Here is a 25,341-nt window from a genome sequence, read left to right on the forward strand (position 1 = left end):
AACTCAAAAATGTTGAGGGACCTGACAAAAATGAGTTTTATACCCCAGACAGGTTTTCTCAAGCTCTCTTGACATTTGAAATATTGTTTTAAAGGACCTAAGTTTCAAAACTCTTGCCAATTCAGGCTGTTTCTCAATTTGAGATTAAACTAATTTAGTCTTTCACAAACTAGTAATAAATTTTCCTAAGAAATAACACATAAGATCCACATGCTCTTATCTTTGACCCTCAGCATTGTGGAGTTATTTTACAGAATTGTTAAATGCTTCCAACAAACTCCAGTTCTATCAAAGACTTTCACAATAAAAATAGTTTCAACAATTTCAGAAATCGGGGACATATACTGACAATAACAGTTTTCAAAAATAAATACTTCTTTCAGTTTTCCTTTTCATTTTCCAAGCATCTGCTAAAAAAGTGCCAAAATGAATTATGTGGCATTAAGCCCCCTGCAAAAATATATAAACAGATTCTTAAACATATTTCAACTCCCCTGGCGTCATTTGTGGCTGATAAACAGCCATCTCTGAGTGAAAGGTTCACTGATTGTCCCCAATTTAGGTTCCAAACTTTCCTTTGGTTCCTTGGTGATGAGGTCAATTGCCTTTCTTAGCTTGTTCCTTTGTATGTCACTTTTTCCTTCAAATAAGGTCATAACCTTGTAAAAGCTGTATCACAAACAATGACTTCTTCATATAAACAGTCTCAAATTAGGTATGAATTTTACATTGATTCTTAAGCCATGCCTGGCCTTTCTCTAGAAAAGTTCTGACTCACTAGCGGCAGCATGGACTAGTAGAAAGAGAATGGGTCTGGGAGTGAGAAAGCCTGGGTTCTAATCATGGCTCTCAAGCTTGTCTGCTGTATAACCTTGGCCAAGTCACTTAACTTCTCCGCCTCAGTTTCCTTATCTGTAAGATGGGAATTAAATTCTACTTGCTTCTACCTAGACTGTAAGTCCCATGTGGGACAGCAACAGCATCTACGAGATTAGGTGGATAACCTTGTATCTACCTAAGTGCTTAGAACAGTATTTGGCATGTAATAAGTGATTATCAAACTAAACAAAGTAAAGCAATTAGCTGCAAGACACGCTGAGTTTGCGGTTGATTCTTTTTGGCTGAAAAGACAATAATGATCATGTAAGTAAGCTCACATTCTGAATCATGACCCTGGTGGCATCAAATTGTATCATATTATCAGATAATGGACCAAAGCACAGAGCAGTCCTTCCCTCTGGTGCTTCTGTTTAGGGAAGAGTCAGTCCAGGGCTGGACTGGCCCACTGGTATCCTAGGAAAATCATGGTGGCCTAGTTTTTTGGGCTACTTAGTTTTGCATATAATCAGACATTTTCTCACAGTGTCTTCTAAGCTATAAAACAGTAGCTGGATGTTAGAGGAGTTTCCACTCCTGAACAACCCCAAAGCCTCTTGCCCTCAAGCTTCCATGCTATGGATATCTGAGCCAGCCCAAAGAGTGCAGGCCTGAGAGTCAGAACAATAATAATAATAATGATATCTGTTAAGCACTTACTTTGTGCCAAGCACTGGGGCAAATACAAGATTATCAGGTTGGACATAGTCCATATCCCATATGGGCTCACAGTCTTAATCCCCATTTTACAGCTGAGATACCTGAAGCACAGAGAATTGAAGTGACTTGCCCTAGATCACAAGGCAAACAAGTGGCGGAGCTGAGATTAAAACCCATGATCTTCTAACTCCTAGGCCATGCTCTATTCACCACACTATACTGCTTCCTGCTTCTAATCCCAGCTCTGAACTTGTCTGCTTTGTGACCTTAGGAAAGCCATTGATTTTGAGCCTCAGTTTCCACAACTGTAAAATAGGAGTTCAGTTCCTCTTCCCCCTTCTACTTAGTCTATGAGCCCCAAGTGGGATGGGGTCTGTGTCCAACCTGATTAACTTCTGCCTGCCCCAGTGTTTCAAACAGTGCTTGACACATGGTAAGCACTGAACAACTACCAGCATTAATTACTGCTGACATAATTTTCAGGAGTGGAAGACACATAGCGGACCCTCAAATTCAAACTGGCATTTAGAAGGAAGAAGAGCTGTACCTTGTGTTCTACCCTTCCTTTAGGGACCTAGATGAACCACAGACTTTTTCCTTTACATCATTTATCCAATTAATTTAAACTAGTTTATTTGCTACCCATCTTTCTGTTTTCACTAAGTTCTTCTATTAACTACACTGGGAGAAAACATTTCATCTACATTCCTCTGGTGCTGAGGTCTTCTTCCAAATTCGTAAATTTGCGGCACCAAGATCATGCAGTCTTGAAACATTTACCACACACTCTCCTGGGTATTTGCAATGCTAGTTAAAGAAACTATGTCTCCTCAAAAATAGGATAAAATTATTTGATAATCCTTTTAATGGAACTGCTCTTTGAAAATCCTAGTTTACTCCTAGTGCTTTTTCATTTTTTTTCATTTTTATGATACAGTAGAATTGTAAAGAGAATTACAAAGGATGTTATATTAGGCCAAAGCTTGCTTAGTTTAATTCCCGGTCTCCAGTATTTGGATATGAGGATGATATTAAGTGGGCACAAAGGAATTGAATATGACAGGTAATTTTGAACTAGATATACTAAATGAGTTGACATCATTTGGCATATGTTGTGCATTCCATAACAATTAAGTTTAGGGCTAATTTGCTGTTTTGTTAAAAGCCATATTTTGAAACTAATAAAACTGGTCAGTTGTACCATGACAGATGGAGTCTTCAAAAGTTTTTATATTGCTTCTGTTGTTGTTTAATGGTATATGTTAAGTGCTTACTATGTGCCAGGCACTCTACTAAGTGCTGGGGTCAATACAAGATAATCGAATTGGACATAGTCCCTATCCCCCATGGGGCTCACGTTCTTAATCCCCATTTTACAAATGGGGTAACTGAGGGATAGAAAAGTGAAGTGACTTGCCCGTGGTCACACAACACACAAGCTCACTGTGGGCAAGGAATGTGTCCATTTATTATTATATTGTACTCTCCCAAGTGCTTAGTAAAGTGCTCAGTATACAGTAAATGCTTAATAAATACTATTGAATGAAGTAGCAGAGCAGGGATTAAAACCCAGGTCCTCTTTCTCCTAATCCTGTGCTCTTTCCACAAGGCCCCACTGCTTCTTTTTTGTGATAATTCATCACTAACATAGTGGGTGAGTTTTATGTGCGTTAGTACATTCATTCATTTAATTGTATTTATTGAGCACTTACTATGTGCAGAACATTGTACTAGGCGCTTGGGAAGTACAATTCAGCAACAAATAGAGACAATCCCTGCCCACATGGGCTTACAGTCTAGAAGGGGGGAAACAGACATGAAAACAAGTAAATAGGCATCAGTAGTATCATTATAAATAGAATTATAGATATATGCACATTAATAAAAATGAATAGAAGTATAATTATGAATATGCATATATACACACAAGTTCTGTGGAGAGGGGAAGGGGTAGGGCAAAGGGAGCGAGTCGGGAGGGGGAGAGGGAGTGGAGGAAAAGGGGGGGCTTAGTCTGGGAAGGCCTCCTGGATGAGGTGAGCTTTCAGTAGGGCTTTGAAGGGGGAAAGTGTGCTTCAACTGTATTCTCTGCCTGTGCTCTTCTGATAATAAAACTAACCTGTGATATTTGATATAAAATAGTTCCTTTCTTTTTAGATATAAGTATATATAAAGAAGGGAAGAAAAAATGTTGTTAAACATTTGCTCAATGAGTGGTTCTGTGAAATAAGTTCCAGGCTTCATTTTAAAACTCTTACCTAGGTTATTGTTGATTCTTCTTACTGTGGTTTTCATTGCCCAACTAATATAAGGGTCCCACCAAGTTATGAGGCGGGAGGGAAAGGATGGGGCAGTGTGGTTAGTGGGTACTAGACAGAGCCAACTCAGGAAACTTTCAGGGAAGGGACTAGATCCAGGAAGACTTGGGATTTGGGTTCTTTGCAGCTAAAATGATCACAGACCCATCTCTCCTTTCTCTCCTGAAGCTCAACAAGTTCATATTTAACCCCAGGGATTAATAATTTAGTACTTATTGTGTGCTAGGTTAAAACGTTATAAGATCAATTTCGGTCCTTGTCCCACCTGGGACTCACCATCTACCTCATCCCCATTATACAGAAGGGGAAACTGAGACCCAGAAAGACTAAAGTGACTTGCCTAAGATCACCCACCAGGATGCAGCAGAACTGTAACTAGAACCCATGAATCCAGTCTTGCTGTCCAAACTCACTTTAGGTAAGAAGCAATAATAGTATGTTGAAACTTAAATCCCTAGTGTTTGCCCAAAGAGTTGTAATAATCAAAAAATATCCTTGCTGTTAAAATACTTTCAGTGTTGAACTTCTGTTCAATTTAGAAACAGCTCTTAACCTATGTGTGTTTTTTACAAATTTCTCTGAGGTTATTTCTCATAACTAAGGATAATGAAGACCAGGACATTGTTGTTTTTTTTCTCCAATGTCAGTTATATTTGTGCCCATTCTTTATTTCAGGTTATCCTCTGTTGTTATGACATAATCACTAGTTGCTATGAAAATGATTATGGTACCTTTGGGGGGACTGATCCCATACTTAATCCATCCTAATAAAATGAGAGTTTTGCCAGTAAAAAGAGGCAGAGCATAACTTCCAAAGAGTAGCATGTCTTCAGAAGACAAATAAGCAGTGAAACACTTCAACTCTGAGGTCATGTCTACACTGGGGGGAGCAAAGCACAAGATTTGTGTTGACCTTTTCAAGCTCCCACCTCATTTTCACAATGTGTTGCACATCCTTGTGCAATCTATTTAAGAATACTGTTTATAAAAATTGATGGGTTTGTTGGGGGGCTTGGGGAGATGAGGCAGAGTAAAACTAAAATGAAAGGTACAGGCACTGGATAAAAGTTTTAAACTGATTATCAAGGTGTCAAAGATATGCAAAACAAATTAAAGTTTTATATTAAGAATACTTTTTTGACCACATCTATATGGATTTGCTGTTTTTAGGAGCATAAGAAACGCCCAAAGAACCATCACTGATGCAAATAGGATGTTGGGGAAGGTGTGAGGGTTGTTATATAATCTCCAAAGCACTTACCATGCACTTACTATGTGCCAATTACTATGTGCACTTACTATGTGCCAAGTGCTGGGGTAAATACAGGGTAATCAGATTGTCCCATGTGGAGCTCACACTTTTAATCCCCAATTTAAAGATGAGGAATCTGAGGCACAGAGTTACTTGCCCAAGGTCACACAGCAGACAAGTGGTGGAGTTGGAATTAGAACCCTCTGACTCCCAAGTCCGTGCTCTTTCCACTAAGTCACGCTGCTTCTCTGAACTGAAGGGAGCGAGGGGGTCCAGAAGGCTTTTTTTTTTAGAGAGGAGACATGGACATGTTTAAAAGCAGTGATGAAAAATCCACTGGAGAGCAAAGAGTTGAAAATGGTTATCAGGTAGGGAAGAAGGGAGAAGGTCAAGTGTTTTGATAACGTGCAAAGGGATGGGGTTGGATGTGCATATATTGGTGGTGGATTTTGAAGGCAGAAAATCTCTTGAGATACTGCTGGGAAGGATGGGAGCTTTGAAGAAGGAGCAGGAGGAGGGAGAGACTGGAGAGCAACAGGGAAGATTTTAGGGGAATCACAATTTCAAGTTCCTCAATAAAGTAGGCAGCCATGTCATTAGGAGTGAAGGATGGGGGAGGAGCAGGGACAGGGGGTTTGAGGAAGTTCTAATCCCAGCTTTGTCACTGGCTCGCTGCATGACTTTTGACACATCACTTTTTTTATGGCATTTTTAAGCCCTTACTGTATACCAGGGTCTGTACTAAGTGGTGGGGTAGGTAAAAGCTAAGCAGGTTGGACACAGTCTTTGTCCCCAATGGGGCTCACAGTCAATCCCCATTTTATAAATGAGGGAACTGAGGCATAGAGAAGAAAAGTGACTTGCCCAAGGTCACACAGCAGACAAGTGGCAAAATTGAGTTTAGAACACAGGTCCTTCTGACTCCCAGTTCTGTGCTCTATCCAGTAGGCCAAACTGCTTCTTCAACTTTAGCCTCTCTGCCTCAGTTTTTTCAACTGAGGACGATCCCTGCTTTACCTTCCCTTTAGATGGTGGTGACTGCATCTGATTTGGTGGTCTTTTCACCTAGTCTACTAAGTAGCAGGTTGTTTGGCACATAGTGCCATTGGAGTCCCCTGTTGGGTGACAGCTGTGTCCTGGCCCTGAGGCTTCAGTTTCTGGACACCTGCGCACAAGAGCTAATGATTTTTGCAACTCACTTTTCCTGAGACCTTTTGCCAGTCATGTTACTGATGGGACACGGAGTGCACTGAGCTGGTGGGTGGATGGGCAGTGTTGCAATATATGCCAAGTGCCTAGTAAATGCCATAATTACCACCTTTAAATTTTAATCTTGCTGCTTGCCTTGAGGTTGTAGGATTTAGTGAACAATATTACATTCTCCCTGTAAACTTTGTAAATTCAATTATGTTCCACTTCAGCCTTCATCTAAACCAGTTTTCATTCTTTTGTTTTGAAATATGTAATAGCTTTTAATAGGTGCAGGCTTCTATCTGCCCAAAGTACTTTGAACAGTAAACCCTTTTTAGATTAACGGCCTTTTCCCTAATCCTTCTCTGATCTCTCAGCTACCTTCAACAATGGGCCAACTCCTTCTCCTAAATATATTACCCAACCTTGCCTTGACTGACAATTTCCTCTCCTGGTTCTCCTCCTTTCTCTCTGGGCACTCCTTCTCTGCTTCCAATCCCCTAGCAGTAGGAGTTCCTCAGGGCTAAATTCAGGGTTATCTATCTACACCCACTCCATTGAAGAACTCATTCACTCCCATGACTTCAACTACCATCTCTCTGCAGATGATTCCCAATTCTACCTCGCCAGCCACAACCTGTCTCCTGCTCTGCAATTTTTCATCTCCTCCTTGCATTTCAGGACAGCCTTACTTAGATGTTCCACCAACTCCCTTCAAAAACCCTCCTAAAAATCACATCTCCTCAAAACGGCGTTCCCTGCCTAAGCCCTCATTTCCCCAATTTGCTCTCCCTTCTGTATCACCCTGTAACCCTGAGGCATTTCATATTCACCTTAACCCCAGCCTCCCATCACTTTTACTATCAACAATTTCTTTGAATTTCTGTTTCTCCTTCTAGACTGTAAGCTCCTTGTGGGTGGGTATCACACCTATCAACTCCAATGTACTGTACACTCCTAAGAACCTAGTAGTGTTCAGCACACAGTAATACCACTGATTGATTTACTGCCTCCAGAGAAAGGGAGTGCAACCTGTGTCTTCCAAGCCATAGATAGTTCTTGGAGTCACATGTGGCTTCTGAGGATAGGCCCCAGTTTTTGGGCGTGAGGTACCCGAGTCAGAAAGGGACTGAAGTAGAGCTAATATGGTGGCTCTTCTCTTTCCCTTTGCCAGAAGGTTGTGACTCCACCCAACAGAGAGGCTGAGTACAGTGTGCAGAGCACTGTATTATGTCATTGGGAAAGTGATAAAAATAATGAAGGTATTTGTTAAGCACTTATCATGTGCCAAACATTGTTCTAAGTGCTGGGGTAGTTACAAGGTAATCAGGTTGTCCCAGGTGGGACTCAGTCTTAATCCCCATTTTTCAGATGAGGTAACTGAGGCACAGAGAAGTTAAGTGGCTTGCCCAAAGTCACACAGCTGACAAGTGGTAGAACTGGGATTAGAACCCATGACTTCTGACTTCCAAGCTTGGGCTGTTTCCACTGAGCCATTATACTTCAAAATTTTGATATTTGTTAAGAACTTACTATGTGCCAAGCACTGTTTTAAGCACTGGGGGAGATACAAAGTAATCAGATTGTCCTGCGTGGGGCTCACAGTCTTAATCCCCGTTTTACAGATGAGGTAACAGGCATAGAGAAGTTAAGTTACTTGTCTGAAGTCACACAGCTGACAAGTGGCGGAGCAGGATTAGAACTCACGACCTATGACTCCCAAGCCCATGCTCTTTCCACTAAGCCATCTGCTTCTCATGTACAGAGAGAATAAAGTACATGTTCCCTGGCCACAAGGAGCATCCACTCTAGAGCAGGAGATAGACACTGAAATGCTATACAGGTATAAGAAATGGTGGGGTGTAAGGATATTTACATAAGTGCTTTAGGAATGAGGGTAGAATGAATATCAAGTATGTAAAGTGTACAGATCCAAGTACACAGGAAGTTTCCCCCTCTATGGGCACCCGGGTGGGAAAAGCTAGATGGCAGTAATAGTGCAAGAGGAGATGGAGTAAGGTAGTGAAATGATGACATCTCCAAGCTTTGCAACTATGGAAACTTTGTCCCACTTCCCATATGAAAACAAACAAAAAAGTTCAACCTCATATTCTCTCTATCTCTTCTCTCTCTTCTCTATCTCTCCTCTTCTCTTTCATTCCTCATTTTCATCTTTTTTATGGTATTTGTTAAGTCCTGACTATGTGCCAGGCACATAGTGTAGATACATGCTAATCAGGTTGGACAGGTGTCACTGTCCCACATAGGGCTCACAGTCTCAATCCCCATTTTACAGATGAGGTAGCTGAGGCACAGAGAAGTTAAATGACTTGCCCAAGGCCCTCACAGCAGCCAAGAGGCAGAGCTGGGATTAGAACCCAGATCCTTCTAACTCCCAGGCCTGTGCTCTATCCACTAGACCATGCTGCTACTCAGCGCTTCTTCTCTCCTACCCTCCACCTTCCTCTTCCTCCTTCACTATTTCCCTCTTTTCTCCCAATCTTCTCTCTCCAATTCCCATTGGAAAAGGCAGTCTAAATTCAATATTAATTCTTAATTCTTATTTCATAATTATTTCATAATAAAAAATTGTATGAATGGTTCCTGCTAAACCCAATCTAGGGAATACTTGACGAGCATGTTGGTTAATTCAAATTCATATAGGCACCCCATATCTATGCAGTAAACGCCAGGCACTGAAAATATTAAATAGTTATATTTTAATTTAATTTGTATCACATTCCTCTAGAGTAGGATCCAGGACCCCTTTTTTTGCATTACAAACAACTATCCTTGGCATTCAGGGCATCAGAAGAATTTTACATGGAAATTGAAGAATTGGAGATTGAAGACCTATTGCTACCCACACACAAATGAACGGATCCTGAAAAAAATACTGATCATTTCTTCCCAGGGTATTTTTCATGATTTTCCCACGTGCTTACCTGTAATTCTGCTTTTCATTTCCTATGTGAAACCGGTCATATTGTGAGTAGGCCTGGTTTCCTTCCCAATCCATTAATTCGATTCGTAGAGAATATTGCCTCTGACTGGTTATTGCAAAGATGAACTCATTCCCCAGCCAGTATTCATTAGCTGGATTACCAAAACCCTGTAAGTAAAGAGATATGCTAAGCATATTGAAGATGAGCTTTGTACTTTCATTAAATGTTTACATAACTAATTTGCATACCTTCTAATATCAATCAATTAATCAATTAATCAATTAATAATGAGTGAGGACCTACTCTGTGCACAGCACTGCACTAAATACTTGGAAGATTACAATAGATGTGATTCCTAGGTACAACCTTAGGGAATTTGTATTCTTACATCTGCACCTTTCTTACTTTAAAAACACTTATGGAATAAAAATGCATATTTTCTCAGTGTGGTCACAGTTCCTCTTAATTCCACTCCCATTTGAATCTTTGAATGCTCAAGGGAAAATTTCAGAGCAGGTACAACATGTAATCTGTTTTTCTATATCTTTTTCACCCATGTATATTGATTGAATTAATGCCTGTTGTATACAGAGTACTGTAAAAAATTCAAGTATGTTGAAATTAAAATATATTGTCCAAGGTTCAGTTCACCATCCACCTTCCCTCCTGGGGGAGGGTAGAGGTAGATCCATAAATCTTTCCATCTTGCCATTTACAGCAGAGGGACTGGAAGGGTGAGTCGGCTGATGCATTCTACCCTGGCTTCTGCAACTTGCTTCAAGAAGTTGCAGGCCCAGGAAACTAGACCTGCCCAACTAGTAGAGAGAGTTAGGGAGAAGGTGAAAGGGCAAGATAATAAGAATAATCATAATGTAATGACAATGATAAAAATGATAATAGTAATCGCAAAATTGTGATATAATCAAATCAGGCACAGTCTCTATCCCTCATGGCGTTCACAGTCTAAAGGGAAAGGAGAACTGGTATGTAATCTTATTTACAGATGAAGAAGCTGAAGCATAGAGAAATGAAGTGACTTACCAAGGTCTCACACAAGATTAATGGCAAAGCTAAAATTATAACATAGAAGGACATAATGGAAAGAGCACTGGCCTGGGAGTCAGAAGGACCTGGGTTCTAATCCCAGCTCCATCATTTGTCTGCTATGTAAATTTGGGCAAGTGGGCAAGTCAGTTCCCTGTGCCTCAGTTACCTCTTCTGCTAAATGGGGATTAAGACTGTGAGCCCCATGTAGGATAGGGACTGGGTCCAACCTGCTTTGCTTATATCTACACCAGAACCTATTATAGTACTTGGTACTTAATAAGTAATTAGGGCAGAGAATGTGTCTATTGTACTGTACTCTCCCAAGTGCTTAGTACAATGCTCTGTAAATAGTAAGTGCTTAATAAATATAATTACATAAATCATACTTAACAAATACCATTTTAAAAAAAGGAACACAAGGCCTTCCTGATTATTAGCACCACACTCCTCCTGGTGTATTTCCCTTCATTATATCCAGTTAAATTGTATTTAGTAGTTACATTTAGTGATTACACTTTCTGGTGAAAGTCAGAAAAATGAAAATGTACATGTTTACACCATAAGATTATGAAGTTTTAGACAGTTGATGTAAATACAGGATGAGAATTGCCATTCGTTTCATATCTTGTCATGGGTGAAGTTCTTTATATCTCCCAGTAAACCATGGTAAAACATTGGTATATGACTCAGCAGAGAATCCAGTCTCATCTCTGCGTGTGAGAATTTTTAATCCTCTTGGATTAAGATGACCATAAACTCTTTGTGGACATTGAACATTTCTTCTATCTCTATTGTATTGTATTTACTCAATCGCTTAGCATAGAGCTCTGCACATAATAAGTGCTTAATAAATATCATTGATTGATTGAAGATGAATGCCTATTCCTGAAGAGTTGCTTTCTCAGAAAGACAAAGAGAGGGGAAAAAAAATCAAAAGGAAAGTCACAGTTTTAATTTTAAACACTTTCCTTTGAAATTACCTATCAAAAACTCTAAACCTGGCAGCAGTAGCCCTAAGAACCAAGTAGCCTAAATGAGAGTCATCATTTCCTACTCAGATTGTTTGTGGTGGTAGGATTAATAATAATAGTAGAGCTAAACAACATTTATTGAACATTTACTGTGTGCCTTGCCCTATACTATAAAAAAAAACAAAGAAAAAACATTTTTCATCTGCTTGAAATATATTGCATGAGATGAGAATTCCTTACCACAATTCAAATATAGTCAGCATGACTTGGGCATTTTAGTGCAGTGGTCAAGGCTCTTCCACCAACAAACCAGTTTATGCTCAATTACGAGAAGCTTAAAGGCTCTAAGGGATCTTCAGAGGCACTTTGAAATGCTATATTAATTGGAGATGTGGGTAGGGTGGCCCTCACTATCTTTCTATCCTGAAACCAAAAAGGAAATAACTGAATGATTAATGTTCAAGACTTTATTTGGGGAAAATATAGATCTTCGTATCAACATTGTGTGGGTGGTGAAAATGACCTGTCTTGATAATGGCCTTGTTTATTGCTATGATGACTGCTATTTTAATCTGGATTCTGGGGAAACAAGACAGACTCCTCTTCCTCAGGGGGTTCAATAAGAATTGGCTTCCATGTTGTCCATCTGGCCAGTGGAGACTATGATCTTGGCACACAAGACCCATATTTAATGATCTGAAATATGGTCAAATGGTAAGTTTTATTGCTATGAATCAGACATTTCACCTCAATTGCATGACATTATAAAGGAGGTAAAAATAATGAAATGTAGCTGTAATAATACAAGGAAGCTTAAACCAATACTAGTTTAAAATTGGCCTGAAACATTCACAAGGATGACTTGTGCTCAAATGGGAAAGAAAACAAATTATTAGCTTTGGCAAAACCTGGTGGAATATTTTATTTGATTCATGTCCTTCCAAGTTCCTAAAACAATTATCTCTTTTACTTTATTTATTTTGCGTGATAATGCTCATACGAAGTGTGGACTTTTTATAGACAAAACAAAATTGAAACTAGACAGTCAGTATATCCTATGGGTTCCATCTCCAGTAGACAAATCACTGAGGAAAACAGCTAATAAGTCATTATAGTGAGTGCACTGTCTTCCTGGAAGCCATAAAATATGAATATACCCTTCCCTTTTACACATAATGAGAAACTCAGAACAAGTGCTGCAAGGTCTTGGTCTTTTTAGAAAAATCTCAATAGTTTTTTATGAAAAAAAAAAAACCAAAATACTTTGGGTCCATTATGTGGTTTTTTTTTTCATTTTCCGCTATGTGGATTTTTGTTATCTTCAGTGGAATTTTTATTTATCCCTAAAACTGAATGCAAAAGCTCCAATGGGGAGAATGTACAGACTCATCTTTGAACATATTATATGCTCAGAACTATCATTCTGTCAGTGGTATTTATTAAGAGAATAAGATGTGCAAAGAACTATATTGGGTGACTGTGAAAATTCAATAGAAATAGAAGATACTTAAAACCTAATGGAGAATTTTTTTTTTATAGAAGTGTCTTTGGGAAGCAGTGTGGCCTAATGGAATGAATATCAGCCTAGACGTCAGAGCACCTGGGTTTTCATCCCGGCTCTGCAAGTTACTTCACTTCTCTGCTTCAATTACCACATCTGTAAAATGGGGATTAAGACTGTGAGCCCTATGTGGGACATGGACTTTGTCCAAGCTGATTATCTTGAATGTGGCCCAGGGCTTTTTACAGTGCGTGACACACACTAGGTGTTTAAAAAATACCATTTAAAAAATGCCTCTAGAAAGAGGAGGATTTGGGGTTGGAGAGAAATACTCTCTCATGAAAGTCAATAAGTTAAAGTAATCTATCTGATCAGGAGAGAAGGCAGAGTTGTTACAAGGGAGGGTGAATTTGAAGTGACAGAAGTGCACCTATTGTCTTGACTTCCACCAATGACCCTTAGATATATAAATGCAGGGACAGAGAAAGAGACTAAAAGGGAGATCAAGGGCTGGGGCTTGGTTGGTAATATGAGGACAACAGAGGGAGAGCAGGACCTGGGAATTGAGTTCAGTGAAGGGGACAGACAACAGTGTGGAAGAGATGGTCATTTGCAACTAGGGAGAGAGAGGTTGGTAGAGTGTTCTGCTAGGGTAGAGAGGCCAGGAATCGCTTGAGAAAGACTTTGCAGCAGTTTAACTGTAAAGGCCATACTATAAGAAATATGTTTGATTATGATTATGAGTTCACATACATAAATCAACTCTTAAAGCCACAGTTATCCTTCCTCAATGTTCATAAAGATGTCTAAAACAATCTGGAAAGCAGAGACCTTCTTCCCCCTAGCTGAATAAGTTTATTCCCTCTATGCTGGATAATTCCTTTTATGATTTTTAGGATGAGACACAGAGCCCAGTGACTATAGAGAATTTTGGAAGAAGGATAAGGATGTAGGAATGTTTGGGAAAGACTTCTAGCCCTTGACCTGTCAATCACATTGGGTGGATTAGTCTTGGAGGGAAAAGCGGCCGAGGTCATACAGATAAGAACTATTGAATTCCTTCTTGGTAGAATAACAATGTTATTACTATAAGGTGATAGACCCATGGATGGAGCCACCAAAGAAATATCTGCTGCAAATTATGCTGGTTAACAAAGTTATTAGCAAATATTCTCTTTCCTGAAAAATAAAGTCTCATGACATAATTTCCCAAAAGGCCTCGGTAACAGAAATGTCCCCTTTCCTAATTCTATTGGAATGACAAGTTGACATTAGCAATTTTTCAACTTTGAGTAGAATATATTTAATAATGTAGCATGACACAGGATCCCTCATCAAAGAAAGTTTGAGTCCACAAAAAGCTAGACATACAAAATACTTATATTACATTCTAGTAATAAAAAATAATTTCCTAAAAGTCAACACAGTCAATATTTGAAAGAAATCGATGAATTTCATCCTTCACAAGTCACTCTTGATACTTAATTCAACTGGTTTGCCTAACCATTAATGAGTAGTTTATAGCTAATCATGTTGAATATCAATAATACAAACAAATATATAATCTTCCATGCCAAATGATTTACTGACTTGAAGTTTCTGTTTGATTTCCATTTCCCAAGGGCCTCTATATTCTGATTCTCATTTGCTTTACTCATTTCCGATTGCACATCCCTGAAATTGAACTATCCAGTTCTGCAGCATTCCCCGTCATTGGTCAGGGATTGTCTCTATCTATTGCCGCATTGTACATTCCAAGAGCTAGGTACAGTGCTCTGCACATAGTAAGTGCTCAGTAAATACTTTTGAATGAATGAATGAATGCGTCTGATTTCACATTTTAGGTCAGGAAATAAATACATTAGCCAGGAGGTTACAGATGATTGGCACAGAAAGAATCAGGTGAAACCTTTTTCACAATATTGGATTCTTCACCTGCTGCTAACTGAAAAAACAAAAACCAGTTTGTATAATGCCCTTGGAATTGTCTTACTTTTTAGGGATTTGGGGGATTAGAAGTCCTTCAAAGACTGTGGTTATAGGTGAGCTATAAAATTCACTTAGGTTACAGTTACTCAGGTCACAGCTACTACCTGACAGATATCAGAGGGAGTGACTTGGCATAAGAAATTAATAAGAACCCCAATTAACTGCAAGGAATGCAAGGATTTGTACCCTTTATGTACTTGATAGTCACCTTACCTTCTCCTCCCCAGCCCTTATGTATCTATCTGTAATTTATTTTAATGTCTGTCATTCCCTATAAACTCTAAGCCTACTGTGGGCAGGGAATGTATCTACTAAATCTGTTGTATTGCACTCTGCCAAACGCTTACTACACTGCTCTTTACATAGTAAGCACATAATAAATATCACTGATGATGATGATTATGAAGCAAGATATTCCTGACATCTCCTGGTGCCTCTGGAGGTTACATCATCTTTTACAAGACTTACAAGACTTAAGACTGTAAACTTATTATGGGCAGGGAACATGTCTGCTAATTCTGCCATACTATGCTCTTCTTAGTACTGTGCTCTAAACATAGTAAGCACTCAATAAATACCATTGATTGAATGATTAAGACTCTGTAGCTTTAAACCTCACTTGAATTGTTCAAATAATGATCAATTTTTTTTTTTACAAATGTTTATCTTCTCTTTTCAAGAGTAATATCATTCCTAAATTTTCTGTTTCTAAGAAATAGATTGTGGAATTTGTTCTGGCAGATAATTATTGAGGTTACAGACCTGGAATATAATCTAGATGGCTGTGGTAAATTAAAGTCCTCTGGAAACTACATCAGACTTTCTAGGTTTCTAGATTATTTTTAAAGATGGAGAAAGTATAACTCAAAATTATTGGTGAAATTACATTTCATATCTAGAGATTCATAACCACTAAGTTTTATCAATCAATCAGTCTTATTTACTGAGCATTTACTGGGTGCAGAGCACTATACTAAACACTTGGAAGAGTAAAATATAACAAAGTTGGTAGTCATGTTCCTTGACCACAACAAATTCATAGTCTGGAGATGGAGACAGACATTTGTATGAATAAATAAATTACGGCCTTTACAGGAGTGCTGTTGAGTCTGAGGGTTGAAAGAGGAGTGAATAAAGGGTGCAAATGAAGTGCAAAAGTGACACAGAAAGGAGTGGGAAAAGAGGAAATGAAGACTTTGACAGGGAAAGCTTCTTGGAGGAGATGTACCTTCAATAAGGCTTTGAAGGTGGAGGGAGTGATTGTCTGACGGATATGAAGAGGGAGAGGTTCCAGGCTAGAGGCAGAATGTGGGTGAGAGGTCAGTGGTGAGATAGATGAGATCAAGCTAGGGTGAGTAGGTTAATATTAGAGGAATGAAGTATGTCAACTGGGTTATGGTAAGATATCAGGGAGGTAAGATAGGAGAGGGTAAGGCGATTAAGTGTTTTAAAACTGATACTAAAGGCATTTCTGTTAGATGCAGAGGTGGATGGGGAACCAGTGGAGATTCTTGAGGAGTGGGGAAACACAGACTTAATGGTTTTGAAAAAAAAGATTCAGGAGCACCAGAGCAAAGTTACCCTGAGAAGGGGGTGGTCGACAGTGTCGAAGTCACCTAAGTCGAGGAGGATTAGGATGGCGTTGGCACAAAGGAGATCATCAGTGACCCTTGAGAGGGAAGTTTCTGTGCAGTGAAAGGGTGGAATACAGATCGGAGGGAATCAAGGAGGGAATTGGAGGAGAGAAATTGGAGATAGCACGTGTAGACAACTTGCTCGAGGAGTTTGGAGAGTAATGTGAAAAAAGAGATGGGAGGATAACTAAATAATTATATAAATTGTATTTATTTATTTACTTTATATGGTATTTGTTAAGCACTTACTATGTAGCCGGCACTCTGCTAAATGCTGGGGTAGAAACACGATAATCAGATTTGACATAGTTTATGTCCCCCTTGGGGTTCACAATTTTAATCCTCATTTTACAGATGAAGTAACTGAGGTGCAAAGTTAAATGATTCGTCCAAGGTAACACAACAAACACGTGGTGGAGCTGAGATTAGAGCCCAGATCCTTTGACTCTCGGTCCAACTTCTTTCTACTAGGCCATGATGTTTCTCATTTTTATAGTTATAGTTATGAAAAGGGAATAAATAGAACTATATATAAGAAATTAAATATGAGAATTGAGGAACTGCCTAATGAATTTAATCAGACTATTCCACTGATTTCTATAATTTAGTAAATATACAGAATATAGGCAGTCCTCGGACCTATGATACTAGTGGTTCCAGAAAATGCATCTTAAGTTACAGTGTTTTAAATCAGAACCAATTTTCTCACCATGGACATTATGAATTGGGAACTGATTCCTGAAGAAAGTCTGATATCCTGTTTTTATCAAAATCAGCAAGAACTGTGAACTGAATCCATTACAGATACCAAATATAGCCACATTAATGATTTTATATTGAATGAAAGAGGTTCCACACAAAGTAATCAGTTTTTACTTCATCGGAAATAAAATCAGCATCACCCTAGAGAAGTGTGCAGTACAGTGCAAGGACCTGAGAGTCAGAGGCTCTGAGGTCTAATGTCAACTCTGCCATGTATCTGCTGTATGACCTTGGGCAAGTCATTTAACTTCTCTGTGCATCAATTACCTAATCAGTAAAATTGGGAATAAATCCTACTCCCTCTTATTTCGGCTATGAGACTATATGGGGCAGGGACTGTAGCCTGCCTGGATTGACTTATATCTACCTCAGCATTTAGAACATTGCTTGACACTTAGTAAATGCTTAACAAGTACCAAAATTATTTAACAAGTACCATAATTACTAATTATTAACCTCACTGGAGATTCCTCATGATGATCAGATAATCCCTTTTTTCAGGCCTCCATCCGCCTGAACATTCCTCTGCCATTTCTTGCCACCATGGGACTTTTACAAGTGTTTTTTCATCTCTCAGCTGGACTCCGGGCCTCCCACCCCAGCACTACCTATGCCCCATCCCAAGAACTAGTGCTATAAAAGAGGTGAGTCTTGTAAAGTCAAAACTGATATGCTGTAAAGCAGAACCGGGATGTCAATTTAGAAATGTTGTAAGCATCGTATACCTTAACTTGAAGACTTCCTAAAAATATTTATCAAGATCACTGTAGTCCTTTTTCTCTAGGAAATTTTTCATACCTGAAATAATGTATCAATCAATAAATGGTACTTACTGAGTTCCATTTGCAGTATCTAGCACAAAGTAAGCACTTTAATAAATACCATAAAAAAAAAGAGTTGGTAGATGCAAAACCTGCCCATAGTCTACAAGGGGCCACAGACACTAAAATAGTTTGGGGATATGGAAAATAGTGAAGTATAAAAATATTTGCAGAGGTACTGAGCAGCTGAGGTGAGTATCAAAGTGCATCAGGGGTAGGGAGCCAAGTGCATAATCAACACAGGGATGGTTTCAGAGAATATGTGTTATTAGGACAGTAGTGGACTGTCGGATAAAAATATTCAGGATCTCTTGGGAGAAACACATTGGTTTGACAAAAGATAATCTCTTTATGTATAGCTTGTACACTATTTAAAAAATTGTTCAGAGATTTTGAGCACCTCTAGGGTCAGGGTGTGTGTTAAATTCCTAAATGTGTATTTCTTTCCACAGTGCTTAGTAAAGTGGTCTGCTTATAGTGATCACTTAATAAATACTATTACTACTTTTTTTACCTTGATTACTAAAAGCTTGGTGACTCTGTAGTATTTGTCACATACTTTTTATATATAATATCAGATTCCCTTGTAAATAAAAAAAATGATAATTCTAAGGCAATGTTCTTTCTTTAGCTCCATGCTACCTTCTATTCAAAATTTCTGATATTTTATTTCCATATTTTCCCACTAACATATCAAAGACACTTATTTATCCCATTCCAAAATGTGAATTCAGTGATGGGATTGAGTTTACATTAATTTCTAAATTTTTTTTTCTTCAAATCCCAAATAATAAAAGTTTCAAGATAAAATTGGAAGCAAAGGAGAAGCATTGTGCCTTAGTGGAAAGAGCACAGAATTGGGTTCTAATCCCACCTCTACAACTTGCCGGCTGTGTGACCTAGGGCAAGTCACTTAACTTCTTTGTCACTGTTTCCTCATATGTAAAATAGGAATTAAGTACCTGTTCTCCATCCCAGTTTAGATTGTGAGCCCCATGTAAGACTGTAAACTTGTTGTGGGCAAGAGATGTGTCAGTTTATATTGTTATACTGTACTCTCCCAAGAGCTTAGTAGAGTGCTCTGCACACAGTACGTCCTCAGTAAATACTATTGACAGGGACTGTGTCTAAGCAGATTGTATCATACCTGTCTCAATGCTGAGCACACAGTAAGTACTTAACAAATACCACAGTTATTATTATTGTTATTCTTTTGAACTGTAAGTATGCAACAATCATTGAATAAAATAGACATACACATCTGAAGAAGATTATTTTTCTTATTTAGTCATTCTGATAAGAGCCTGTAGCAAAATAAAGCAATTTGCAGCTTTTTTGGGTTACGTTATTGTAACCGAGTGTTGGGCAGAGACAATCTGACCTAAATTTCTTGTAGCTCTCTCAGCGCTTAACACAGTGTTTGGAACATAGTAAGCACTCAGTGAGTACCACTGTCATCATCATCATCTTTGTGAGATAAAACCCATTGTAAATTGCTCCACTTACCATTTTGTATTCTTTCCAGCCTCTTTGGAAATCCAGGCTTCCGTCTTCTCGATGTTGGATGACTGTCCAACCTCCTCCAGTAATCTCCATGTTGCAAAAGACCTAAGTAGTAACCAGGTGATAAAAGAACATGAATTTTTTTTTTAACCGCAGAAAACCTGAAATAGTGATTTACTGTTTTTGTATACTGGGTGTAGGCCAGCCTGTTTTAAAAAATGCAATGTTAAAAATTAATCACATCTAGACTCCCATAAAATACCACTGAAAATCAAATTCTGATTTCTGTTACTATAGATAGCATTACTCATTACTATAATAATAATAATATTGGTATTTGTTAAGCGCTTACTATGTGCAGAGCACTGTTCTAAGCGCTGGGGTAGACATAGGGTCATCAGGTTGTCCCACATGGGGCTCACAGTCTTAATCCCCATTTTACAGATGAGGTAACTGAGGCACAGAGAAGTGAAGTGACTTGCCCACAGACACACAGCTGACAAGTGGCAGAGCTGGAATTCGAACTCATGACCTCTGACTCCAAAGCCCGGGCTCTTTCCACTGAGCCATGCTGCTTCTCAATTGAAGCTACTATATTGAAATTATTCATGAACTGAAGGACAAAATGGTTCATTCTCCATTTTAATTACTGCTGGATAACCAACAACTTCTTTCAGATATGATATTATTAAATCAACATCAGTTCCACCTATAAAGTTTTGAGGGAAAATATTACCTCAGATCAAATAATTTAGATTAAAGGAGGTTTGGATTTGAGAGGTTTAGGTATGTTGCAGGTAAATTCCTATCCTGCAGTTGGAATCATCAGTATTATGTCATCATCTATTGGGCACAGTGTGGCACAGTGGAAAGAGCATGGGGTTGGGAGTCAGGGGTCATGGGTTCTAATCCAGGCTCTGCCACTGATCAGCTGTGACTCTGTGATTTGACTTCTCTGTGCCTCATCTACCTCATCTGTAAAATGGGGATTAAGACTGGGAGCCCCACAAGGGACAAACTGATTACCCTGTATCTAACCCAGTCCTCTCCCAGACTTCTCTATCACCGTGGATGGCACGACCATCCTTCCCGTCTCTCAGGCCCGCAATCTCGGTGTCATCCTTGACTCATCTCTCTCGTTCACCCCACACAGTCTATCCGTTACCAAGACCTGCCGGTTTCACCTCTACGATATCGCCAAGATCCGCCCTTTCCTCTCCACCCAAACAGCTACCTTACTGCTACAGGCTCTCGTTATATCCCGGCTAGACTACTGTGTCAGCCTTCTCTCTGACCTCCCTTCCTCCTCTCTCATCCCGCTCCAGTCTATTCTTCACTCTACTGCCCGGCTCATCTTCCTGCAGAAACGATCTGGGCATGTCACTCCCCTTCTTAAACAACTCCAGTGGTTGCCTATCGACCTCCGCTCCAAACAAAAACTCCTCACTCTAGGCTTCAAGGCTCTCCATCACCTTGCCCCTTCCTACCTCTCCTCCCTTCTCTCTTTCTACCGACCACCCCGCACGCTCCGCTCCTCTGCTGCCCACCTCCTCACCGTCCCTTGGTCTTGCCTATCCTGCCGTCGATCCCTGGGTTACGTCCTCCCGCGGTCCTGGAACGCCCTCCCTCCTCACCTCCGCCAAACTGATTCTCTTCCCCTCTTCAAATCCCTACTTAAAACTCACCTCCTCCAAGAGGCCTTCCCAGACTGAGCTCCTCTTCTCCCTCTACTCCCTCTACCACCCCCCCTTCACCTCTCCGCAGCTAAACCCCCTTTTCCCCCTTTCCCTCTGCTCCTCCCCCTCCTCCCTTCCCATCCCCTCAGCACTGTACTCGTCCGCTCAACTGTATATATTTCCATTACCCTATTTATTTTGTTAATGAAATGTACATCGCCTTGATTCTATTTAGTTGCCATTGTTTTTACGAGATGTTCTTCCCCTTGACTCTATTTATTGCCATTGTTCTTGTCTGTCTGTTTCCCCCGATTAGACTGTAAGCCCGTCAAACGGCAGGGACTTTCTCTATCTGTTGCCGACTTGTTCATTCCAAGTGCTCAGTACAGTGCTCTGCACATAGTAAGCGCTCAATAAATACTATTGAATGAATACCCCAGTGCTTAGAACAGTGCTCGGCACATAGTAAGTGCTTAACAAATGCCATCATTATTATTAATATTATGTGCAGAGCACTGTAGTTGGCATTTGGGAACATACAATAAAAGTAATAGATATGAGTTCTCCTTGCCCTTGAGGTGTTTACAGTCCAATAGGGAAAACAAAGCAGACATAGATTATACATAAAGAAAGGGCAGGGCATAGATTCAAATGATAAAAACAAATGTCGACAAATGAATAAATAGGCAAATGGAATGATAAAGTGGCTGTTGGAATGGCATACTAAGAAAAGTGGGAGTTAACTAGGAAGGACTTGGGAGAGAAGGCATTTTTGGAGGCCTTTGAATATAGGTTGGGTTCTTGTCTGTCCATCTCCCCCCATTAGATTGTAAGCCCATCAAAGGGCAGGGACTGTCTCTGTTACCAATTTGTAAATTTCAAGCGCTTAGTACAGGGCTCTGCGCATAGTAAGCACTCAATAAATACTATTGAATGAATGAATAATTTGAGGTGAGAGGGAATTTAATGCAAGGGAAAAGCTTGATTATTAGATCAGTCAGGAGTGCTGTAAGTGAGGTACCATTAGACAATTAGAACAAGAGGAGTGAAGAAGTGAGCTAGCGTCTAGTAGGAGAAGGGAGCCGAAAAGTTAGGATGCAGCTACTCCATAAGTTAGGAATTTCTGTTTAAAACAAAGAGAAATAGAGAGCCTTTGGTGTTTTCAGGCAAAGAGATAATATATGAATTTAAGGATAGTAGCTATCACTTTGTTCTTCTAATCATTATATGGTTTATTTGAGACAAGGATGGGCCAGGTAGATGGTAAACTTCTTAAAGGTAGGGGCTTGTCTACCAACTATCCCTGCTTGGCACCTAGTTAGTGCTCAATAAATGCCACTGATTGGACAACTGATATGACTCAGTAATGGTAGTTGGTATGCCTTTAGGTCACTGAACCTATCTTCTTCCTAGTTCAGGCCTCTTTGAATTAATGAATTGTCCTGATGTTTCTTTTACCCATTTGACCCAGAGCCACATCCTATCATAATAATAATGCTGGTATTTGTTAAACGCTTACTATGTGCAAAGCACTGTTCTAAGCGCTGACAAATATACATGTTTGTTTGTTGTTCTAAGCACTGACAAACATACATAACAAACATATGTTTTATAAACTCAAATTGAGAAAAAAAGGCTAATAAAAAATTGGGTAATGGCTCCTTAAATGAATCTGAAAGGAGAGCAAACTCTGTTGAACGTTGAGGTGAACTCATTTTTTCTGGCTGATCCCAGCAAAGTTCAAGTGTGAAATGCTTTTAAAGTTAACAATGCATTGAAAACCTTGTATGTGTGCCCTGTGCCACAGAGAGCTCATATTTTATTTTCAATTCACAGATTTGGAGAGTCATTGCCAAACAGTTCCAATCCAAGTCAAGTTTTCCATGCTTTTCAGTTATGCCATGAATGCTGTGAGGGCTATGAACTGTGCCAAATGGCTCATAAAATGGGCCCATAAATAGACATGGCAGGATGCTCACTTGCACCCTGGGGTAACTTCCTTTAATTGAAACAAAATGAAAAAAATCCATCTAAACCCATTTGGCCCCATTCCTGCTTTTGAAGCATGGCTTCTGTGACCTACAATATTTTGCTTTCTTAGTTCTCTAATTTAGTTCTTCTTCTAGTCTATGGGTTTAAGTGCTGGATGAATCCAACTCAGGAATTCCTAACAGCTATGATCTCTGACTTTTTTTTTAGCCAAGGAACCACCTTTTTCACATGAGTCAAGTTTTTCTTCCAAGTAACCAGAAGAAGGGGCTGGAAATGAATGGAAGGAATTTATATATTTCTCACTAGCAAGTGAAGGAAACAGAGCAAGAAAACCACTGAGTTTCAGGGACAGAATCATTTGAAAGAAATGCATGAGGGGAAGCATATGAATTTAGGGAAGCAGCTTGACCTAGTGGATAAAGAAAGGTCCTGGGAGTCAGAACACCTATGTGGCTCTACCACTTGTCTACTGTGCGACTTTGGGGAAGCCACTTAGCTTCTCTGTGTCACAGTTACCTCATCTGTAAAATGGGGTTAAGACTGTGAGCTCCCCCGGACGTGGACTTTGTCCAACCTGAATAGCTTGTATCTACCTCAGTGCTTAGTACAGTGCTTAGCATATAGTAAGTCCTTAACAAATATGCTGAAAAAAAAAGATGGATTGGCTCATTTTTGAACATCAGTTGGTTTGAAATCTCTACCCTTTCCCCTGGTGCTATGCTTGGGACTTATTCTATTAATGAGCTTGCCAAACTCACTGAAAATGAAAGTTTGGCAAAGCTGCTTCCAGGCGTGAATAGAACTGGCTCATTGCCCAAGCTAGGTCATCACATCCAACCATTAAACACCTTTTAATATGAAATGGAAGTTTACACCCATAATAAAAGTAAAATATGACAAGCTTTGTTTTATAGTCTCTGAACAAAAGAGATTGATAGTGGGCTTTAGTTAGAAATTATTTTTCATAACCAGTAAAAAGAAGTTAAAATAGAGTAGTTACTCCCATCTTCTTATCGTCAGAAACAGTTTTCTAACTATAAGAAAAGGTATGATTTCAGGATTACATTTTACATTAAAGGTGAAAGATCCAGGGAACCAAAGCTGTCCAACTAGTAAAGTCCAGGCTAAAGTGAAGAGAAGCAGTGTTACCTAGTGGATAAAGAACTCCTGGAAGTCACAAGGACCTGGGTTCCAGTCTCAGCTCTGCCACCTGTCTTCTGTGTGACCTTGGGCAAGTCACTTAACTTTTCTGGGCCTCAGTTACCTCATTTTTAAAATGTGGATTAAGACTGAGAGTCCCATGTAGGACAGGGACTGTGTCTAATCTGATTACTTTGTATCTGCCCCAGTGCTTACAACAGTGCCTGGTACACAGTAAATGCTTAACAAATACCATTAAAACAAAAGAAGAAAAACAAAGTGAAAGGACAAGATATTATTGATGGTGATGATAATTACAATGACAATAATAATAATAATAGCAGTGTTTGCTAAGTGCTTACTGTGAGTTAAGGACTGTGGTAAGAGCTGAAGTAAATGCTGCCTAATCAGATCAGGCACAGAGTCTTTTTTTTAAGAAATAGCAAACGTTGTATTTGTTAGGTGTGTGCCAGACACTGTACTACCTGCTGAGATAGATACAAGGTAATCAAGTTGGGCTCAATCCATGTCCCACCTGGGGCTCACAGTCTTTATCTTCCTTTTACAGATGAGGTAATTGAGGCATAGAGAAGTTGTGACTTACCCTAGGTCACACAGCAGGCAAGTGGCAGAGTCAGGAGTAATAATGATAATGATGATAATAATAATAATTATGCTATTTGTTAAGCGCTAACTACGTGCCAAGCACTGTTCTAGGCACTGGGGTAGATACAAGGTAATAAGGATGTCCCATGTGGGACTCACAGTCTTAATCCCTATTTTACAGATGAGGTAACTGAGACACAGAGAAGTGAATGACTTGCCCAAAGTCACAAAGCAGACAAGTGGCAGAGTCAGGATTAGAATCCACATCCTCTTTCTCCCAAGTCTATACTCTCTCCACTTTTCCTCTAGGTCACACTGCTTCTCTGTAGGTCCTGTCCTACATGGGGCTCACAATCTAAGGGGCAAGTAAGTTCATTCATTCATTCAATCAATAGTATTTATTGAGCGCTTACTATGTGCAGAGCACTGTACTAAGCACTTGGAATGTACAAGTCGGCAA

General features: G+C 39.5%; 1 protein-coding gene across 2 annotated transcripts in view; it reads right to left on the minus strand.

The window, feature by feature from the left end:
* Window positions 1–25,341, minus strand: part of ANGPT1 (angiopoietin 1) — a 250,216-nt gene that overhangs the window by 27,491 nt on the left and 197,384 nt on the right. For both annotated transcript variants that reach the window (XM_029063098.2, XM_029063097.2), the window contains 2 exons: window positions 19,471–19,572; window positions 9,240–9,406 (listed from right to left, as the gene is read on the minus strand). In XM_029063098.2, the coding sequence (XP_028918931.1) occupies window positions 9,240–9,406; window positions 19,471–19,572 (269 nt within the window). The remainder of the gene's footprint in view (window positions 1–9,239; window positions 9,407–19,470; window positions 19,573–25,341) is intronic.

The sequence above is a fragment of the Ornithorhynchus anatinus genome, chromosome 4 (assembly GCF_004115215.2).
Source record: "Ornithorhynchus anatinus isolate Pmale09 chromosome 4, mOrnAna1.pri.v4, whole genome shotgun sequence".
NCBI lineage: Eukaryota > Metazoa > Chordata > Mammalia > Monotremata > Ornithorhynchidae > Ornithorhynchus > Ornithorhynchus anatinus.